Source organism: Haliaeetus leucocephalus, unplaced genomic scaffold (genome assembly GCF_000737465.1).
Source record: "Haliaeetus leucocephalus isolate CR32 unplaced genomic scaffold, Haliaeetus_leucocephalus-4.0 Scaffold254, whole genome shotgun sequence".
Classification (NCBI taxonomy): domain Eukaryota; kingdom Metazoa; phylum Chordata; class Aves; order Accipitriformes; family Accipitridae; genus Haliaeetus; species Haliaeetus leucocephalus.
This window is the reverse complement of record NW_010972690.1, coordinates 25843-48316: the sequence shown is the minus strand read 5'-3', so window position 1 is coordinate 48316 and position 22474 is coordinate 25843. Positions and strand designations below refer to the sequence as shown.

General features: G+C 38.8%; 1 protein-coding gene across 1 annotated transcript; it reads left to right on the top strand.

Moving 5' to 3' along the window:
- The first annotated feature begins 2072 nt into the window (after window positions 1-2072).
- Window positions 2073-21994, top strand: SH3GL2 (SH3-domain GRB2-like 2). Its single transcript, XM_010568762.1, has 8 exons — window positions 2073-2139; window positions 4375-4447; window positions 9356-9499; window positions 11339-11472; window positions 12786-12944; window positions 14409-14512; window positions 17872-18002; window positions 20512-21994. Exons 1-8 carry the CDS (start codon window positions 2131-2133, stop codon window positions 20709-20711), a joined length of 954 nt encoding a protein of 317 aa, XP_010567064.1. The 5' UTR covers window positions 2073-2130; the 3' UTR covers window positions 20712-21994.
- Window positions 21995-22474: the final 480 nt, after the last annotated feature.

Here is a 22474-nt window from a genome sequence, read left to right as displayed (position 1 = left end):
TTAATTACCTTTGGGTACTTTGTATCCTTAGAGTTGAACTTCAGTTATTCAAAATCTGTTTTGAATATTTAGGTACAAGCATATTTGCATACTGTTGTTTCCAGGGACCTGAAATCTTTGTGGTAGAGAGTCCTGTGCAGATTTTGCTGTATCATTTGTAGTAGGAGGTCCATTTGCAGAAGATTCATTCATGGATTGATGAAGAAAGCTTCTGGTCTTTTATGCTTCCTTTGTTACCATTTTTCACAGAAGCTGCAATGAATAGCATCTTTTAGGACATTAAACCTATCCCTTGTCCACTGCAGAATTGTTCCTAACAGCACTGAGTTTGAAATCTATGAATTTTTTGTAGCACTTCACTAATCTCTAAGGCACAAGTTCAGTCATACAGACCACACAAACTGATCTGCATTCAGATTAATGATAAGAGAGTGTCTGCGTGCATTTTCCTTCTGTATAGGAAAGAAGGGATAAATAAAGTTCTTTTTTTTTTCCAGGATGTTTTATAGTATTGATGGCTCATCAATGCACCATTTTGGGTACTAATTTGCAAGGAGCTGGCAGAAAACAAACAGAACTGACAGCCATTTCTTATTGCACAGATAATTATAGCCCGCATTAGTAAGTACTTGGCCATGCTGCACTTGCAGTTTTGTTGGATTGAACTGTAGCGAATTTGAAATTAATCCAATGTCTGGATTTTATTAACAGCATGTGAGTGGTTGACTGTGGGTCTTCTCCTTTATAGTAAAAGAAAGCCATAGAAGAGTTAACACAGTGGTTGAAACCAAGAGGAAAAAAGTGCAATTTTTCCTCCGTTACTCCTTGTTTATTGCAGGAGTCACTTCACTGAAATCAGTAGTTACACTTAATTAAAACAGTCTAAAGATGATTCAGAGACATCTAGGAATGTTTGTAAAATTAAATGGTGTTCAGTACAAAGAGCTAAAAATGGATAGGAAACAGAAAGTCCTATGCCTGATGAATTTCTTATGACAAATAACCAGCCCAGTGAAAGATTAGTACATTCACTGGATCATATGCACCTGACTTAGTTGTGGAATTACACCACTAAAAACACTTTGTGACTGACAATGCAATTGCTAACATCCATTTTGAATGGTGCTGCATAGCAGTTACCATTCAAATCGGTTGCTGTCACTTTTACTGACAGTAGAGGGAAACTCACTTCAATGTGTTCCTCTGAATCAGGGAAATGAAACGGTAGCACAAAATCATTTTCTAATTAGTTTTCAAACTGAGTATTTCATAAAATAACGGAGTATTTGCTAAAGGTGTGACACCAAAGTTCCCTTTCATTCTTTCTAACAGATGTGTCAGCTGGGTATTTTATATATGACTCGTGAGCCTCAAAGCTCTTGCATGGTGTGAATGTAGGGGGTTTTGTATCTATCGCTTTTATTTATAAACTTGATTTTTGATGGTGAAAGTCTGGTTGTGACTTGAGTCAGTATGTTTCTGAGAGTTCTCTGGCGTGGGCACCTGTTGCCTTCTGGGTGGCTAGAGTCAGGCCTTGGGAGCTTCTTCTTGCTCTGTGCTTCGGCATTATGATTGCCCATGATGTTTCACTGATGCAGCCTGGACAAAGGAGCTGGGGCCATTTTTCAGCTCTGGTGAGAAATTTTTTAGTGCCTTAATTCTTTCCCCACTTCATTCTGTCAAGTCACCTCCTTTTTCATCAGCACACACAACCATGGATATTTCTGTCTGCTGAATACAGATCTGTCATTGTTGATTATTTGCTTGATAAGGTCCGGGGTACAGATATTCATTCAACAGAGAAATAAAGGTGTGACCTTGGCAAAGACGTGATAGTATGTACTTCTGACACCAGCAAAAGATTGGGTCTCTGAGAGTTAAGCAATAATATATTATTTTCTGTTTGTTTAACTTAAGTTAAAGTGTGTTTGAAGTAAGTTTTTCAGAAAGAATAATATGTCTGACTGTTGTACCAACTTAGAGAAAAAAAAAACATTTCCCCAGGAAAACACGGTGGCTAGATTTTTCAGTTATTGCTGAATCTGTTTATTGTTCTTTTTTTAACTGCAGAAAGTGAGTGAAAAAGTAGGAGGTGCAGAAGGAACCAAGCTAGATGATGACTTCAAAGAAATGGAAAGGGTAAGTCTAAATACAGATGTGTCTATTCATTATTACCATTCATTTTTCCTTTCTAGGACAGGAATTTCAATCACTTGAATAATTTTGAAAGACTTAACTTCTATTTAGCAGGACTGAGCTTTCTGTTTCTTACCTCTTTTTGTTTTCTAACTAAGGCATGTGTAATATATGGCACTCTTTATAATGCCAATATTTCATTCAGAGATTGAGGCTGTTGTCAGCTACAAATTAGTTTCAGTTAAGCCATTGTAGAGGATCTCTGAAAACAGTCTGTCTACAAGATGGTAATTTGAATGGCAAAGGGTGCCAGTCATTCTCAGCACCTTGAGCATCAGTCAAGAGGAGCAAGAGCTGTCTGCCAAAGGGGGTTGACAGTGGCACTGGGATATTCATTCATAGGTTCAGACATCCTGTTAGGCAGCCTCCCCTGGCAAAGTGCCTTGGGTAGATGTGGCTAACCCCCCAACAGACTGCTTGGTGAGGCAGGCAGTGGTAGCACTGAGTGTTTCTATGGGGGGCGAAGCCACAGCTGTGTGTGGTGGTGATAATATTTCAGTTGGAAGGATCAGTAGGGGCAGGTTTTTTTCTGGCTTCAACTTTGAAACGTACTATCAAATCTTGTAGCACAAGCTACTGCTATGTGATTTGTAGGGTATGTATCTAATACATAACTCTGATCAAGAGAAACAGAAGCTATTTATCTGTACATTTGTATGGTGAGATGAGGAAAAAAAACCTTGGATGAAAAATAAAGGAGAGGGGCATATCCTTTGTACTTCTTACAGCAAAAGTACTGCAGAGTTGGCTTCTCCCCTTCTGCCCAGCCTCCCTTCAAATCTGCTGCAAGTATAGGCACTGCCGTCAAAACTGGAAGATGTTAACAGATTCAGAAAATTGATGCAAGGTTTAGAGTGGAAAATAGGACATTGCAACAGCCAGGGGTGAGTCCCACGTAGTGCTTGTGGGCGGCATGGGTTGGCAGTCCAGGAGATAGGAGCACTGAGAGTTGAGAAGAGAATGGAGTAAACTCATCAGTTGCCTCCACACTCCCTGCCTGGCCCCGTGTTCCTTGCCAGCTTTTCTGCAGGCAGTGGACATGCTCCTTCTGCCTATCGCTGGCCTTCTGTTCCCTCGCCCCCTACTCTCCTCTGCAGCCTTCAAGCCATTTCTGCGGTCCCTACCAGGCAGTTCAGCTACTTACTCACCCAGGGCTGGCAGACCTCTTCTGCTTCTTTGTGTAAAGCATAGAGCAAGACCTGGCAGATGGCAGTGGCAACAGGAAACAGGAAAGACATCAGTCACAGCGTGCTGCAACCAACCCATCTCAGGTGTTCTTTTTTAAAATAGGAACTTGCCATTATGGTAGAGGAGTTCACCCTGTGGGACACAAGCTACCCTGCAGAGAAATGCAATGCGTCTTCGTAAGTGCAGAGTACAGGACAGGTTATGGAGATCCCCAAATCTGCCAAAGCAGCATTTTTTCATTGACGCCTGATTCTGTGAGGGAGAGTAGTTGCATACTTTGCTATATGCAGCTTAGGAAGTTGATGCAGAGTACTTCTTAAGAAAGCAAGAATTCCTATTACAGTAGAAAAAAGTAATGCTATTCAGTTTTAAGTATTTTAAATTCCTAAATATAAAATAATTCTTCCTGGAGTCAGCCAGGGGAAATAAATGGTCAGTGCATCCATGCTGATAGGTTTCTTGAAATTGGAAACTAAGTGATACCTGGTCTTCCTTACCCCAATTTTACCAGGCCTCGCTCTGAAAGAGGTAGACGGCCCATTTTATCATTGGTGGTTGGTTTTGATTGACATCTGCTTTCCCCTCATTTTGCCAGTTATTAGGTGATCAAAGATGGCTAATTCTTCAAATAGTTTTCAGTGACCATTCTGTCAAAAAGTTTTCCCTGTTATGGACGCTTCCCAGGGTGACATAAAGTATCAGCACGGTACAATGAGTCGTATCAAATTCCTGACACATCCTCAGGTACTCTGTACTAATGGCCTCACTTGCGAATGGATCTGCTATAAACTGAAATGGTGGACTCATGCTTTGGTAGTTTTCCAGGTATTATCGCCATTCTGGTACCAGGGCTGCTCTCAGGGATGCAAAAATAAAATTATAAGAAGAGTTAAAAGAATTTATAAGAACAAAAAGAAGAGAGAAAAACATTTTCCTTTTGTCTAACATCTTTTTTTCATGTTTCTTTTTGTTTAACTCTCTGTCCTTTAGAAAGTGGATGTTACCAGCAGGGCAGTTGTGGAAATAATGGCAAAGACAATAGAGTATCTTCAGCCCAATCCAGGTAATGTAATTTCACAGTCTCACAGTACTTGCAGCACTTTTTGAAAATACTCTTTCTCACCAAAATAGAATATGACAGATCTCATCCTCACTGGCGCAAGTTAAGACAAAATTGGTGAAGTTGTCATCAAGTAGAAGAGAGAGATGAGTACAGGCTTCTGTGTTAGGCTGTCAGAGGGAATGGAGACTGGCTTTGGGAGGCCTGTTTTCCTTTTGTGTTGTCTTGCTTTAGGTGAGGGAGCAGCATATGCCTAGAAATCAGGTGTGTTTACTTGCAGGCATCTGAATGTCAGCACTGTGAGTGTGGGGGGGCTCCCTGGGAGCTGGAGATGGCTGTGGACTCCCCAGGGACGGCAGGGCAGGGCCTGGAAGTCAAGGCCCATCCCACTGCTCCAGCCAGGAGCAGAGCAGCCCAGGTGCTCTGGGGCAGCAGCAGCAACCCTGGGCATCAGGCACCTCCCTGGGTATGGGGATGGGCCGAGGCCAGGCAATCAGCCCACAGGCATGGTGAGGGTGTCTGCATGAAACGTCTCTTTCTGCTGCTGTTCCAGTCATTCACCCTGTGTGAAGGAAAAGGACTGGGCAGTCCTTGCAGACTGTGGGAAGAAAGACAAAGTTCTGAAGCAGCTTCCTCCAGGGCACAGGAAAAGATGTAACAACACCTCTCACCTGGTCCTCTAGTGATTTCCCATCCTCATTAGCGTTACTACAACAGGGAGGGTGGAAAAGAGGTGTTGATGCCGAACTGGAGAAAAGGGCAGATAAACGGATGTAATCAGAGATGACTAAATTGAACCCTCAAAGTAGAAACGAATGATTGGTTTCATTGGGGAGATGAAAGAAAGGTTTTGTGATTGGGCTGATGGAGAGCTGCATGCTCCTTTCTTGCCAAAGGATCCTCACAAGGAGGGGTGATCTGGAGCTGTTAAGTAAACCATTAAATTCAAGAACTTGAAGATTTCCATAGTGATCTAGGAACATAAGGGCTTTGATACTAGCATAAGTCAATGCCAGCTTGACTGATGGCATCAATGGAGTTATGCTTGTATAAAATTAGCATGAAGGTAAAATGAGGCCTCTACCTCCAGTAAGTATCTTAGAGTTTCATGGAAGTACAGACCAAATTCACTCATTCACTCTGAGGAATTTGTTTCCTAATAGCTGGAAACAAATTTGAACCAGTGTGAAATATTTTAACTCCAGTGTGGTAGGATGAAGGACTGTTGTTAGTATAGCTTAACTGGTGATATTTTTATGTTAGACCACAGAGGAAAGGAGGATAATTTGATGATGCTGCCAGTGGATTGAAAAAAGGAGGAATAATATTTACGAGTTCTAAGAACTGCTGGAGAGAAAATAATAATGACTACAACGGTTTCTATGTCAACAGATGAAATACTGTTTATGACTTGAGTCCACAGCTTCATTGCTCATCGTCAACAAGCACTCTACAGGAAAAGCAATACGATTGACAAACATTATGGGGCTAGTGATAAAATTGTTAACTGCTGTCAAGCTGCTGTTGTGCAACATTGTATAGACTGAGTAGTAAGCTTTGGCTGCTCAGCCCCTCTCTGGCTGCCTTCCTGACACATCTGAGTGATTATGTTTGCTGTGAATTGTGAAGGAGGCTCACAGCAATGGCAGAGAGCAAAATTTCTGGAAATAGCTAAGGATGTGATTTCAGGCACCTCAGGCTGATGTAAGTTTGCAGTGCTGCAGGAAAGAGCAGTTTCCATACTCTAGCTACACATCCCCTCATCTGCTTGTGGCATGTGCAAGTAGGATCAGAAAATTAAAATTGTAGTAGGCAGGAGGAAGATTTACTTTCCTGCATATCAAATTAGATCACGTTATTCATTCCACAGCTGGGCAATGGGTAACAGATGGAGTAAGAGGGAAGGGGGACTGACTCTTTTCAGCTCTCACCTGTTCTTAGATTGTTTTATACCAATTGCAAAAGGGCTCCCTACAGTGAGAAGAATTGCGTGGAAAATTACTTCTTTTTTCAATAAAATAAAAAATTTCCTTTTAAAATTCTCCCTACAACTATATTACAATTTATCTGGGACACTAAAAATGCTGATTTCCAGTATTTCCTGTTTGCTTTCTCATTTTCATAAAAAATAGAAACATTACATTGGGAAGAAGGGGGAAATTTAATGGAAAAAAAAAGTTCTTTAATGGCACTGTTTAACAGAAGAATTTCTTTAAACGTTTACCTGGGTTTGGTAGGGAGAAGAGGGTTTGGGATGTAGCAGCCATTCCTTGGTAAATAAGATGTGCCCTGGAAACATCAATATACTTGGATAACATAGTACTGCAGTGCTAGAGATCAAATGGCTTCATGGTGTTTTGAAGGATCAATAAATTAAGTATGAAGCATTGTCTACCTTCACTAAACAGTTAAATTAACTAATGCTGGAAGGAAAAAAGAAGAGGGAAGGGAAAGGAAGGGAAGGGAAGGGAAGGGAAGGGAAGGGAAGGGGATATTAAAGACAAAGGTGAATTTATTGAAAGAGATGTTGGGCTGAGGTTAGTATGAATGAAAAAGATAGCTTTGTAGACTTCTCAATTATGAAAAAGACCTGAAGGGCAGCTGAAAATAACTAAAATTGAACATGATGAAGGCTGAAAGACTTTCCGTGCAGAGGTACATGACCATAATTTCAAGAAAAAGAGGTGTGCCAGATGAACAAGATTGAAAGTACAAAGAATGAGCAATTGAACCCACTGCTGAAATTTCTTTCAAAGACTTCTGGCAGTGTTTTTATGATTTGCCATGGCTCTGTTAACAATTAAAATTAAGGTGAATCATTAGTGGCACCATGGAAGTCAATGTAAAGCAAAGGGAGTGCAACTGGGAAAAGAATCAAGTGTTCAGGTCACTTCCATGTGGTTTTTTGTACATCTCTGCCTGTCTTCACTCAGGTCGAAACATAACTTAGAGAAGAAAGCACATGGCACTAGCACAATAAAGCAATAGAAATGAAAGGGCTCAGGATGGGATTTTGAGGTTGACTGAGAACAAACTTACCTCTCCTCCCATGGAAGTTACTGGAATCAACTTTAAAGAAGGAATGAGACCACTGGTGGATGTATTCTATGATTTCCTACTAAATCAGGGTTCTAATGTAATCATTATTAAATGATTAAATGATTCATTGAAGCATGAATTTTTTATCCTTACCTTTCTTCTCTTTATGATTTATTTCTTGCCCTTGCCTTATTGTCCTTTCATCTGTCATTCTTTCCTGTACCTTTTGCATTCTACTCTTACCTGCCTGTCCAGAATATAGCCGCTTCATTTTTTATATTCCCTCATTCATTTTTTCCTTTTATTTCTGAAAATACTCCCATTTGTTCCTGTTTTAGTTCAGCTTGCTGCCTTCATTCCCCTGACTGATTCTGTTTGTGCCTTAGTTTCTTTTGTGCTTCTGTATTTTCCCATCACCATCATCATTTCAATGCCATTTTTAAAGGCCAGACACTTCATTAAAATGCAATTTCTTATACTGAACAGTCAACCAGTCTGCTGACTGTAGTTTTGTAGTGGGTGGAAACAGAAGGCATCAAGAAATTCAGATGCTGAAAAGCATGATCTGGTGGCACTCAAGGGTAGTGAGAAAGTTATCAAAACCATAATTACTATATGGTAAAAATATGTTATCCTTTCATAGCTGCTTCTCAGGCAAAATAAGTACTATGACACTTGCCTGATTTTCCTGTGTCTGTTTCTGTGTCTATATGCATACACTTCTATGTCACGAAGTGAAACATATTCAGCAACAGGAACCATCTCTTGACAGGCACTTTCAACAATAAATTAAAAGCAAAACACTTGTTGACTCCAGTCTGCTAATGTTTTGTTTTGTTGCAGAAATGTGTGCAAGGTCAAGTTTTGACCAGTGAAATCAGCACATGAACAGTGTGAGCTGCTAATGTTTTGTAAACAGAAATGCTAACTCATAAGAGCAACTAATAAAGTCAAGCCTTTGCAAGGAGGAAGGTAGAGGCATTCATAGCTGCCTTCCTGTAGCATACACAATAATGTAGGTAGAAACAGCCACTGAGTCAGCTTTGCTGGCAGTAGGATATAGCTGGCAAAATTTGAAGTCAAGTGCCATTAATTAATTCACTCTCTGCAGGCCATTCACATTCTGTAGCTGCAAAAATTCACTAAAGCACATCATCAAACAAATTAGTTCTTTTATGTTTGCTGTCTTTGTTTTCATCAATTATGATAATTGTGTGATTTCTTCTGATCTGCACTTGTGTATCTGAAATAAAATACAAGCTAAAGTACAGCTGAAAACTGTATTGAAGTAGGAGTTTCCCCAAATACCCATAAAAAGCAAAAAGTGTTTCAAAAGTTGTTGGGCATCATGTTTGAGGACATAGGTTTTATTTAATATTCTACAACAGAAAAACTTTCAAATGTTTAAAAAATATGGGGCACCACAGTTTCATTGTGAGTGTACCTAGTCTGGACTTTTTCTTGAGAGGAAGGCTGGCCCAATCTGCTATCCATCTGGTACCCAAGGATTTTAAGATTAAGGCTTTGGGGACTCATTCAAGATTTTTCTACCTGAGTTGTAGCACGTCAAACATGCTATCTTGGGAGTGTTCCTGGGCTTTCTTCTGTCCAAGTCATTTCAAGGGAAGCTTTGACTTAAAGTTCAGGACAGACCCTCCTCTCTGGCCTACCAGCAGAAGAAAAAAGTCAGTGACCAACAACATTTCATTCCTTTGCTCTGAAAATAATTGATTAAAAACAGGGCTTAGTCCTAAACTTAGATAATGTCCTTCAAATACATTGTGGGTAGCTCAGATAAATTTAAAGAGTGCATTCTTGTCTGTGTAGTCAAACTATTGCATGCTTGTAACCTCTGTCACTTGCCTGCTTCAGCTTCCAGAGCTAAACTCAGCATGATCAACACTATGTCAAAAATTCGAGGCCAGGAAAAGGGACCAGGTTACCCTCAGGCTGAAGCCCTGCTGGCAGACGCGATGCTGAAATTTGGTCGAGAACTTGGAGAAGAATGCAACTTTGGTAACTTTATTGCTTCCCTTTCTGTTATAATGCGATAAAAATGCCAGTAAAACATAATATAACTCTCATTATTAAAGTGTTGCGCTCTTACAAAGGAAGAACTTCTGCAAGAAGCATCAGAGTTCTGCTTCATCAGACTTCTCCTTTAAGGTCAGTTTAGGCCTATTGAGTATCTTTTGCGGATTTGGACTAGAGGTTTTTTTCTTGTGGGTGAAAGTCAAATTGTTTCCATTTGGACCCATATCCATATAGGCTTAGGCTCTCTGTCATAGATTATGTTACTGGGGATGTGCTGGGATGAAAGATGTACATGTTCAGAAATCATTGTCTACGCATGTGTGCAATAAAACCCTTTTGTCCTCAGAATCCTTATAATAAATGTTACTGTCTTCATTGCAGTCAAGGAATAAAGGCTAATAGGTTTTTAATAGACTGTGACATTTTTTTCTGACCAAATTCCACATTTTAAGGCACTAGTGAATATTCCTGTCTTACCTGTCAACTGCTCCTCCCTCCAAGCCCCAGTTTACAGCTGCCTGAGTTAAAAATGTTGAACTGAGACTTAACAGTGTGTGTTCTTCAACAACAGAAGTCTAACTAAAAGAGATGACATTCACAACAGGATCCTTTGTCTTTCTATCCTATTTGTGTGGTCTTCTCTGTGGACATTTTTATATGGTAACACACAGGACCTTCAAATAGGACTGTGAAAATCCAATTTCCTATTTGAATCTTTATAAAATGTTGTTCCTGGCATAAAGGCATCTGCAACGGGAAAGGTACTTTCTTGGGTTTTTTATATAATTTACTAGTTAGCTTGGCAGTTGTAGGTTGATTTGTGCTAAAGACTACTGAATTTATTTTTTTAATTGGTTGCCTCTCATTTGCTAAGTTTCAAACACATTTTTGAAGGGAAAATGAAGAACTAATAGAATTTAGTTTGTGCAAATTGCTAGATATTCCCTAATGATTGCAGTAGCACGCAACAGAATAGATATGGCAATTATTTTCACATTCTTAACTAACAGCAGCCATTGTGGCTGTTTGTCACTCTTCACCCGGGTCTGGCAGGCTCTCTAGTTTTGCAGTGCATTGCTGGCATCCCCTGCTTGGGAGACAAAGCTCCTTCTGATTTCTCACATTTCCAGGTTTTCAGTTGCTTTATATTCTTTGAAAGTGGATTTTTTTCCACCAACCTATGCCTCAAACCAGGAGGGTATTTTTGAGCTTCTTGCTTCTGTTTTTATGGAGAGGAGGTAAAGCAGAGTGGTAATTTTTGTGGCCCTCAAGTTAATCTTGGAGGAAATCTCAGAAGGCAGATAATTCTTACTGAAGTTTATAACTTGAGTAGGTGTATGAAGTCGATAGTTTCATCAAAAAAATTTTTCATCAAAAAAAAATTCTGTGAAATTTTAAAGAATTTTTTAATTTGATACTGTCACTAGTCTCACTGATACAAACAGGGAGACTTTGACTTCCATTAGAGCTATTTTTGTATGCAGTCTAGTGTCTGGTGATGGCAACACTGGAGCAAATACAGGTAATTCTTTTCTAGCATGTTTGTTTCACCGGTGTGAGGAATGAACAGCAAGGGGTGTGGATGAGGCTGTCCTGATGCAGTGTGGATCCTCAAGTTCAGCTGTATTACAAGGCACAGACTCTGGGGGCTGCAGAAGTGTGAAATCCATGTTGCTGTTTCACACAGTGTGTCATACTCCGTTTCTTTCCTAAACTTGAGACTTAAAGTGAAATGTTAACTGAAATTTGCATGACTCAGTTTCATTCTACAGTGATTTGGAACTAAGTTATTTTGAGATAACCGGACATCTTTTCTTTCAGGACCAGCACTTGCAGATGTGGGAGAAGCTATGAAGGAGCTTTCTGAGGTCAAGGACTCTTTAGACATGGAAGTGAAACAAAACTTCATTGACCCACTTCAGAATCTCCATGACAAAGATCTGAGAGAAATACAGGTATTGCACTCAATGTGGCATTTTAATAATGCCAAAAGTGCAGACTGTGTATATGTTCAAAATTTATGTTAGTTGTATAGCTTAAAATGGCCTTTCAGATTCACAGATTATTTGAGTTTAGTCTCTTCTGTCTCAAGTTTTACTTTTCAGTTCTGTCTGTCTTGTTGGTGGTTTAGGAAAGGAAAGATTGAAATTCTAACATTTTTTGATGGTAGCATCACCAAGTTTAAGGAGGCATGAGCACAGTACTCTAATCCTACCATTTGAAAGCTCATTTCACTAAATAAATGAACAGATGTTTACATTCAATTTTCTAGTGTATGACATGTGAGGGCATTTTGATAGTTGCCTCTATACTGGCACTACCCTTTTGTCTGTATGAAGACTGTGTCTGAAACATTCCCAGGAATTTGGAACACAAACACTGTTTGCTTGCATGAATTACATAATTAGTAATCCAGGAACCAGACAGCATTTACAGAAAAAAATCTGTTTGCACGCATACTTCTGCAAACACAACCTACTTTTGTAATTGTGGAAGTGTCTCCCAATTCAGCAATGCTTATCTGTATAAGTAACTGTTCTTCTGAGCTCAGTAAGGCTTTCATATTGTTAAATAGGTGTGGAAGAAAGATATCTTAGGCAGTTTGATATAACTTACAAAGCTGACAAATTTATAAATATCAGATGACAAATTGATTCTTCTGCGGGAAAGTAAACACCTAAAGTAATCATGCTCATGCTGGTAGCATTAACTCCTGGCCAGCTTGATGTGGCAGCTGCTAAGCAGATTGACATAAATGTTACATCAGTTAACAAACTAGAAAATCTTTAATAAAAGATAACATTAAGATCCTTTGGTGGTCTGATGGAAATGATAAGAATATTTTCTGTGTTGCTTTGTTTATGAGAACTGTTACACAGGCAAAAATGCACTGACTTGTGCTTTTAATAGAGTTTTCTCTTAAACATCTACGGAAAAACCATAGTGTTCAGGTTATTCTGTATCAGAATTAAAAAGCTAGAAACTCACATACCTTTTATACAGGTGGTGAATGCAGTTATCCATTCTGTGTGGCCTTTTTTTAATGTTGAAGGTCTGTCATTTAGACAGCAGCACACCATAGCTTCTTAAATGATACGTAAAACCACCTATTTCATTGTTCTGTATTTCTCCCTTCTGAGGAAGGGTTGATGAACAGCAAACAGCACATGCTTGCAAATGTACATGGACTACCTGATTACAATGCAGTATAAGGAGAGTCAGGGAACATCCTTTATTCTGTGCTTGTGTTTGCGTTTTTGTTTTTTAGCATCACCTAAAGAAAATGGAAGGTCGACGTCTGGATTTTGATTACAAAAAGAAAAGACAGGGCAAGCTCCCTGATGAAGAACTTCGCCAGGCTCTGGAGAAATTTGATGAATCAAAAGAAATTGCTGAGTCAAGCATGTTCAACCTTCTGGAGATGGATGTGAGATATCCCTTGTTAATCTTTGAGCTGAATCTTAAGAAGAGCCAGATACTGGTTCAGCAGTGAATGCAGTCTAAAGCAGTCTGAAACTTGAAAGACTTATTACATCCATGATGCCACAGATTCCTGTCACTGTACAATGGGGAAGGATATACTTCCTTGTTGGACTCAGTGAGAGGCTCAGAAGCTATAGTAATGTACAGCATGCACATGAAGGACTAATTTTATAGGTAACTGAGCCAAAGAACATAAATCCTCTGAAGCATTGATGTGCTTACAAAACTAAAATAGCTTCCTTCTTAGAATTATGTAAATGTAAGTAATGACTTTTACTTAGCTGTGGTTTTAGGGTTTGAGCCAACGCTTTTGCTCAAGTGTGTGGGCTGCTGAGAGGATTGGTAAAGATCAGAGATGATGAACTCACAACCCCATGGTCTATGCTGTAACCAGATGCAATAGTGAATAGGAAAGCCAAAGTTAATGTGACTGCTCAAATATGACTCTGCGGCATATTTTTTGCTTACAGAGTGGTTTAGGATTGAGCATCTAAAGGTTTTTTTAAACTTTGATTTATAATTAATGTTGAAACTGTAAAATCAAGCGAGAAGAAAAATTTCTCTCTTTTGGAGGAAAAAAACATTTCAACTGAAGTCTGTCTTACAAAATATGTGGTCAAAGCAAACTCAGTTTAAATATTTCCATTGAAGTAAATGACTGGATTTATCTGAAGTTTAAATACACACCTAATTTAATTCTTAATTTTGTTACCAGATGGCTGTAGAGGGGCCATAACAAACCTGAAAATATTTGTATGTTAGAAATCAAGTATAGCTGTGCTGAAATGAAAGAAGTGTAGCAAGTTTGTAGTTTTAATCCTTGTAGTAACATCCAACTCCATGTGGCCAGATACTGCTGGTCTACATTAGACCATTGTGACATTATGTATTATGGAAACTGCGAGCAATTGCATTGCCCACACAAGAGTTTTGGATGTTTTTTCCCTCATGAAGTAGAATGCTACCTGCCTTCAGGTATATATAGTATCCTCCTGTTTTGGTCTGCTTCACAGGCCAGAATACAACTGGAGCATGACCATAGTTCCTATGGTTTTGTGCCCCTCACATGCAGGGAGGAAGAAGGTGTATTATGTCTCATTACAGTGTCATTTTTGCTTTCGTAGTGTTCACTGAATGAGGTAGGTTTGTAGGCTGCTGTTCATGCAAATCAGCCATGGAGATGATCAGTGGAGAAGAGCTGCAGTTACCATTCCAGATCAGGTCATAACCAGACATGATAACGAATAAAGACTGATGTGTAACTATTTACGAACTACAAAGATGAATCAAGGTTTTAGAGAGATAAGTAAAACTGCCTGTGCAGTGTCAGCATGACAGTGGTCTTTACTCACTATTGCTGAGCTGTTAGTAATCACCTAAGGTCTGATGTTTTAATGTCAATCCTCAGATTGAGCAAGTGAGCCAGCTTTCTGCTCTTGTACAAGCCCAGCTGGAGTACCACAAGCAGGCCACACAGATCCTACAGCGAGTTACTTCTAAGCTGGAAGATAGGTAATGGACTTTTTGTAAGTTTGTTGAATTGATTTTTTGTTTTACAGAGGCAGAAAACCTATGAGTAGAATGCAACACTTATCTTTTGCAACTTGGTAATTGTATGTTTATGACAACAAGGGCCATTTCATTAGGTAATTGCAAGCTCAGATTTGTATGTTTTGGAGATGCATATACTTCTATGACTGAATGAGGACTGAGTTCAGGAAAGCATCTCAGCTCAGTAAAGCTGTTAAATGTGATTTAACTGAAAGCAAGTGTTTATAAATATTGGAAGTCAGTGGGACTTAGAACTTTGGACTCCCTACCATTCCTGTGTGTATTCACAAAATAGTATTTCTGAGAGAAGATGTTAATGATTGCTATTGAAAAAGAGTATCTTGTTATATTCTCATCTACCTGAACATCTTCCTGAGCCAGGTAGTGAGATGCCCATTGTTTGCTACCTTATTAATACTCCTTTTTTCCAGCTGTATTGCCAGATCAAATTTAGTACAAGGCTTAATTGAATTTACCTCTTCCATCCCCTCTTCTGTAACTGTGAATGCTGTCTCACAATTGATACAATATGTTTTTAATAGAATTTTAGAATATTTAGTTTTGAATTTTTGTTTCTATCAACACAAACCTGATTGTACCCCCTTGAAATGAGGAAAATAATGTTTGTAGAAGTTTATCAGCTTCCCCCACACACATCCTTCTTCAAGGAAACTTAACATATATGAGAGATTTCTTTAGTCCACATAGTTCTGGAAGACTCTTCCTAAAAGCTGGACGTAATTCCCAAGAGCTGATAATGTTCGCATACTGTGTGAAGGCAGCTTTTTAATCATGCATGATTCTTTGCTGTTTTCTGATGTCATTAGTGTAGATTCTGGTGCTGCTGGGTCTGTCAGTGTTTATTTTCTCAGAGCACACAGTCTGTAAGACTCATCCAGTTCTAAGTCTAAAATTTCTTTGTGATTAGGAGCAGCACTTGGTAGGTAGGCTGCCCAGCAGGCTGTTTTCTGGATACAGTTTACAGTACTGTCTAAACAGCTAACAGAATGATTTTCAGCACTTCCGAATGTATACTGCAGTTCACTTACTTTACATAGTCATTAAAAAATCCCATTCACTTACTTTACAGAGGCAAAAAATCCTCAGGAGTAGGTGTGTTGTTCTGTAGTCCCTAAATTATGCCATAACGTGAACATACCTCTCTGCAACAAATTTCTCTTCCTGTATCAATTCATTTGCCCTTTTGAAATTTCTGCTAAACAGTCAGTATCTTTGCTTTTAAGTTTCAGCTCTTCATCATCAGCTAAATGATTTTAGCTTCTCAAGAACCTTGCATCAGACTGCTATTATAGATCAGCTGAAGTAAATATTTTACATAAATTTACTGTGCATCCCTAATTGTAAAGAGTCTACTGGCTAAATCATCCTTTGTCCACACCACTGGACGCAAATTAGAGCACTATGATATGCTCATGCCAGGGATTAACCAGGGACGTAGAGCTGTTACTATTTGAACTACTTGTATTTTCCTGCTGGTGATATGCAGGTGGCAAAAAATGCATGGCCCTGAGTTTTGGGGGCTGTTTTTTTGACCATATGGAGCAGAAAATAAATAATGCTTTACTTTTAAGGTGAGCAAATTTATTACAGTTCGCTGTCAGTGATGTCTACAGCACATACTACCCATTTTCTACATAGTTTTTAAAAGATGTGAATGGAACTTGTTCATGCTGTTGTTTGGCATGGACAATGTCTTCTAACTGCTAAGACTGTCCTGTTCGAAATATTGCCCAAAGAAAGAATTTTAAAATAATATGAGTTACGACTGCAAAAACCATGAAAAATTTTAAAATATACTCAAGTCTTCTATTGTTTCTGGGCCTTTTAGGCTTCAAAACTTTCTTCAGGAACTTCAAGAATTTTCATTTTTCTTCTACACATTAACGGAAAGTGTAAACTTCCTTAAAACACCATGATTACATGAACTGGGACTTTAGAAACTTGGCAAACATTGGGAGACTTGCAATAAAATTAATAAGATCTGGAAGGTCAGCAAAAGCTTTTCCTTTTAAACTCTCTTTTTCATCAAGCAGAAGGAGGCTGCAGTTTTCAAGACAGTATCGTGACAGAGCAGCTGGGAAGCAGGAATGGTTTCCTTGGAGATGTTTCTTTTCTTAAGAAACATGGCTCATGCTGAGCTTTTGGATAATTTTTAGCAAGTCACTAGAACTGTTCCCTTCTAGTTCATAACTGTAAAAAATGGTTTTTGTTTCACAGAAGTATTAAGTGTAATAGAACTTGGTTTAAGTATTTCTTTCTTCAAAACTACTGTTTTGAAAAAGTAACTTCTGTTAATGACTGAAACACAGCAAAGCCTTTTTATTTAGGTTCATTTTGACAACTTCATTAATTTAAGTTTTTAATATGCTTATGTTTTTGTTAGTGAAGAAGAAAAGCAGTTTCTGGGGACTGACTAATATTGATAATATTTGGGATGGTGAGGAAACCAGTGTTATCAGGACCAAAACTAGTTAAGTTAGAAGCAGATATTTTCAATAGAAAAATCAAAATGTGCTACCAACAGCAAGTCTGGGGCAGATCTAGAGAAGGTTAGAGAAACCAACTTGTCCTTTAAATAGGGAGGTCTTGATTCAAGCATTCTTCCATATCTGGTATTAGAAATATATGTGGCTGTTGTTGTGCATAAGCTGCTCTGATTCTGTCATCATCCCTTCCCTGGATTTTACCGTAGAATCTGAAAATGTACCCTCTCCTAGAAATTCTAGATTTCTCAGTCAGAAGAATAAATTGGAATGAATGATGCATAATATTTTTATTTTGAGAGTCAGGAAAGCTGGAGTTGTGTGTCTTTGTGAAACAAGTATTCCAAATTACAAATTAACTAAGTCTGCAACTGAAGTTCCCACACAGTCTCCTCACAAAATGACAAGAGTTGGCATCGACCAACTGAATAGTTAAGGCTTGCCAGGGATAGAAGCAAAAATCACACTAAAAATGGGGGCAGACATGTTTGTACAGCCCTTCTGTAAGCATTGCTAATCACATAACTAGTTTTTCTCCATTAGAAGCTCTTTGTTATTGTTAGACGAAAGGAATCCAGACAAAATGCTAGGTTCCTAGAGGGAAAGAAAAATTAACAACCTAATGGAATAGTCACATCAGGTGGGTTTTGGTAATTTAAACTAATGTTGTAAACAAAAAGTTACTCCAAATGTCAAAACTTGTTTAGTCTGGATGATTGGTGGATGGGAGTGTCAGCCATGGAAATAAAAATGTTTGGTGCAACTCATCTGTTAACTAGAAACTAACTCTTGACATTGAACTTCATGTTTTGGCAGAATAAAAGAGGCATCATCTCAGCCCAGGAGAGAATACCAGCCCAAACCCCGTATGAGCCTGGATTTCACAACTGGTGACAATACTCAGCACAATGGGGGAATATCCCATGCCACCACACCTAAACCATCAGGTAATGGCAGTAGCAATGTGAGAAGAAAAGCCAACTCTGTCTAAGTTTTGCTACAATGCAGAAGTTCCATGCTTTCATCTAGAGATCAGTTCTTCCATAGCGAGGTAAAATGAGAATGAGGATAGTATGGGAGACAGTTGTTTGGACTGTTGTAAAGCATTCACATACCCAGGCAGAACAGGCATGGATCATCCACTGCTTTAAGTGAATCTTTGGGTCAAAAATTTCCTTAGTCCTAGAAGGTCAAAGAGATGCTACCAAACTAAATTCACCTTGAAATATAGATCTTTACAAAATAGGCATTTAGAAAACTGGAAGAACAACTGGAAGTTTCCATGAAAATGCAGAACCCTGAACACCCCCAAAAACTCTGTAATCTTATCCTGCTTTTTAAAACCAGGTATTACAACACAAAGATTCTGAAAGGAAAAATCACTAAAAAGAAAAGCAAAGCCATCTGAGTTATCTTCTTTGTCCAATTGGGAGCGGCACAAGCAAGATTAAGGATTTATATGACTATGCATAATTATTATCTTAAAGAAGTGTTTATTTCATATTAACATATACTAAGAAAGTGTTATTAGTTGTTTCTCACAAGTAATTGTCTGTTATCCTATGCCATGGTGAGGGCTGTCCTCTGTCAAGACCCTGACCTCAGTTATTCCATTTTACCTCAGTGACAATTGCTAGCACACTCCACCCTGCAAGACTGGATTTTTTTCACTAGATCTTTAATCAGGATTTTCTTCCTTCCCATCACATCCTGATGTGAATGTTTCATGTTCTCCCAGTTATAGGCAGCAACAGTATCTCCATGTGACACCTGCAACTGGAAATTGTCTTGCGTAATCTTGCAAACTCCTAGTAATGTCTTCACTATGCTAGCAAGAAGGGAGATACAATAGGGATGCCTTGTGCATGAGCATGGCTCGAGTCTTGCATGCTAAAGGTCTTGTCATACCACCAGTAATTTTCTTCTTCACTTCTTTTTTGTAGTGTCATGTACACTTGTCTGTGCTAAGGCAGTGCAGACTGATGTTTTGTGTCTCTTCTTGTGTTTTCATCTTCAGAGAGCAGTATTTAGCATTTTCTGCAATAGGGTTTCTTTCTTTTGAAGTGTTTATTGGTTTCATAGAAATGCCTTCTTTGAAAATTCTTTAACATATGTTTGGGTTGGTTCATTCAAGGCTCCAATCTTCTATGGTCATTTGAGTTTATTTGCTAAGTCTTCAAAAAATTCAGCTGGTAGCAACGAGGATACCAAACACATGCTGTAAGGCTTGTTGATGCCAGCAAAATAGTCTTCATGACAAATAAAGCAAAATACACTATAAGCAATATGTAAAGAAGGTTTCTTTACAGAATTTAATAAATGAAATCTGGTATTTGAAAAACTTGCTCTATTGCAATCTGTAGCAATGGAATATTTTTGTCCTAAAATAGCTCAAGCATGGGCCTTCTAGCCATAATTAGTGGTTGAAATGAATATGCAAAAAGTTTGAATCTGAAACTTACTCATCCTGAAGCCAGTATACATGAAAAAGCTGAAATCCATACTCTTAGAAGTGCCATTCCGGTGGAGTGACATGTGTCGGTTCATTCTGACAACTGGAAGTACATGAACTCTTACTATGGAAAGTCAGGTAGGGGTGTAAGATTCCTTACAATTTAGTGGTACTAAATCCTAAATATTCTGACCTGTTACAATTTTGCTTTTGGTAGGCTTGAAGCTATAGAGACTTTGGGGCAAGGGAGAGAATATGGGGGATGGGAGGAATATTTATTAATTTCATATAACGTTTGAAAATCTAATCTAACTAATGACTTATAATAATACCCATTAGCCACCGTAAAGGGTTTATGGTCAGATGTTCACGAACTAGCATATTAGAAAGCTTTCAGTTTCAAACTTGTTTTGAATCTATACTGGTGGCCCTGCAACCAAGTGTCTTGTGGGAATGGGGAGAAAAGGTCTTTGGAAACCTCATGCTAAAATTCAGAGGATTAGGAGCATATACAGTGGTTTAGAGTATATCTGTTCCAGTGAAGTTTCCAAATAAAGGACAAAGACACAGTTATATCTTCACTGCTGTTTTAAGCTACCCCTTACATTACTTACCTGAAGTAAATAGACAAAGCGTCTCTGTGCCAGGAAAGCTGGAAATACATTAGGGCTTTCTCATCATTCTTTTTATTTTGTAAACTGATAAAAATTATGTTCCAAACTGATTGTAGCCAAGCTTTTTGGTGTGGGCTTGACTGTAGCTTGGTTCTTTTAGGATTCTCTGACATGTACTGGCAGTCACATATGAAAACTGAAGGCTGCCAAAAGCTGATAGCTGCCTTCTAATGAAGTTTAGCAGTCCAAATTTAGATGTTATCAGAGAATTGTCATCAGCATATGAGTGACACCAGAAACAGCAAAATCTGTAGTAGGTGCAATGGTAGAAAGGATACTGAACTGTTGAGATTTTTAAGCACATTGTTTCTTTGTGTTTCTTCTCCATAGGTGTTCACATGGATCAACCATGCTGCCGAGCTCTGTATGACTTTGAACCAGAAAATGAAGGGGAGCTGGGATTTAAAGAGGGTGATATCATTACCCTCACTAACCAGATTGATGAAAACTGGTATGAGGGGATGCTTCATGGCCAGTCAGGTTTCTTCCCCATCAATTATGTCGATATTCTAGTTCCATTACCCAATTAGGATGGCTGATCCACCACCTCTGACCCAGATAGTTGTGTCAGTACCACTGCTTTCAAAATGCTGCTTCTTACACCTTACAAGTGCAAACTGCAGTGGTTAGTGTCATTGATTCCCACGGAGCATCTTTGGTTTACATGTTGTCATACTGCATGGTGGTGATGCGTGGTATCTTCTGAGCCAGCATAATGTGGGTTAGATTGTTGGCCATGCTGGCCTGGTGGTAACCAGAGCCATTACTGAGGTGAAGCTGGGAAGGTGATGGCAAGCAAAGCAGGTAAATCATAGTGAAGGAGCAGGAAGTGAAGGTGGTATTGGGAAGATAATGCCTATCACCACTGTATTACTTCTCAGTCTTAGTTCTCTATAAAAAGAGGGAAAAGTTCTTGCCACTCCATCTTTCCCTTCCTAATGACACAGTTCACACAAGTCTAACATTGACTAACCAGAATTGTCTCTTCCAACCAAACTGGCTTGCTGTTCTCACAGAGACAGTCTAAATGTACAACCTCTGGTTTCTTACAAAGTGAACCGCTGTACTGTGTGTCCTGCTGCTCTCTGCTCATTTTTGTATTCTTAATTATTGTTAAAAGGCGTAGTTCCATCCAGAGGTAAGCTGTTAACCATAAAATGGGGATTCCTATAGTAAAAACCTTGGACCACAAACCACCTGAATTTGCCCTTCAGGAACTTTGAGCATGCTCACCAAAATGCCAGTAAGAGGGCAAGATGGGGAATAAAACTGGCATTTGTTAACTGTTTCTTGTCAAGTCTTGGCACAAAATCATGCTGCTTAAGCACCAGATATCCTCTGTAAACTCCTTCACTGAGGAATACAATAACCAACCAAACATGACCCTTACTTCATTTGTTTCTGTCTAGCATGTGTTCTTTGAACATCATTTGTGCATATTCTGCCCTCAATGAGGACTAAATAAAACTTTTCTTGTGTTGACCAATTGAAGACATGTGGCTGTATATGCAAAAACATTTCCCATATGTTTAGTTGGTTCTCTTGTGTTCCTCCTTCCTGCACTTTGTGTACAGTGCTGTGCCTAGCTTCTTGGCATTCTTTTGGTAACAGTTGCAGAAGTTCTGTTAGTTTAGTTATCCAGAGTTCTATTTATCTAAATTGTACAGACTCTTTCAGAGGTTTAATGTGCTGCTTCGAATGTGCCACTTCAGTACTGGATGATGTGAAATGAAGACAATTCGCTAATGCTTAATCTATAAACTATGTCATGGAAAGTATTGATATTTCAAATAAATGCTGAGAGAATAACTAGTATAATGTTGTGGATTATTACTTTGTTGCTTTCAAATCTGTTGTGCTAACTTCAGCTAACAAGAATTTTATTTCAGAAAGCGTATTCCTCATTTCCTGCAAATGTGAAACATACTTTGTCATTATGATACTGCTTCAGTCAACTAAAACTCATATGTATAATGGCCCTCGTAAACAGGATAAACTGAACACTGAGTACATTAAATTACTGTCATGATGACCAGCATGCAATCTTGTGGATACAGGTTGTTTCTCATTAAAGAATGCTGGTGTTCACAAACACCCTAGTAGAGCTTAAAGACATGGTAACTTATTATTTATTTTTTCTTTCATACGACACAGCATTTTATTTCATTTTATATTCTTTGTTGTACACATATTGTGGTGGGTTAGCCTTGGCAAAATGCCAAACACCCACCCAGCTGCTCACTCACTGTTCCTCCTCAGTGGGAGGATAAGAAAGCTCGTGGGTTGAGATAAA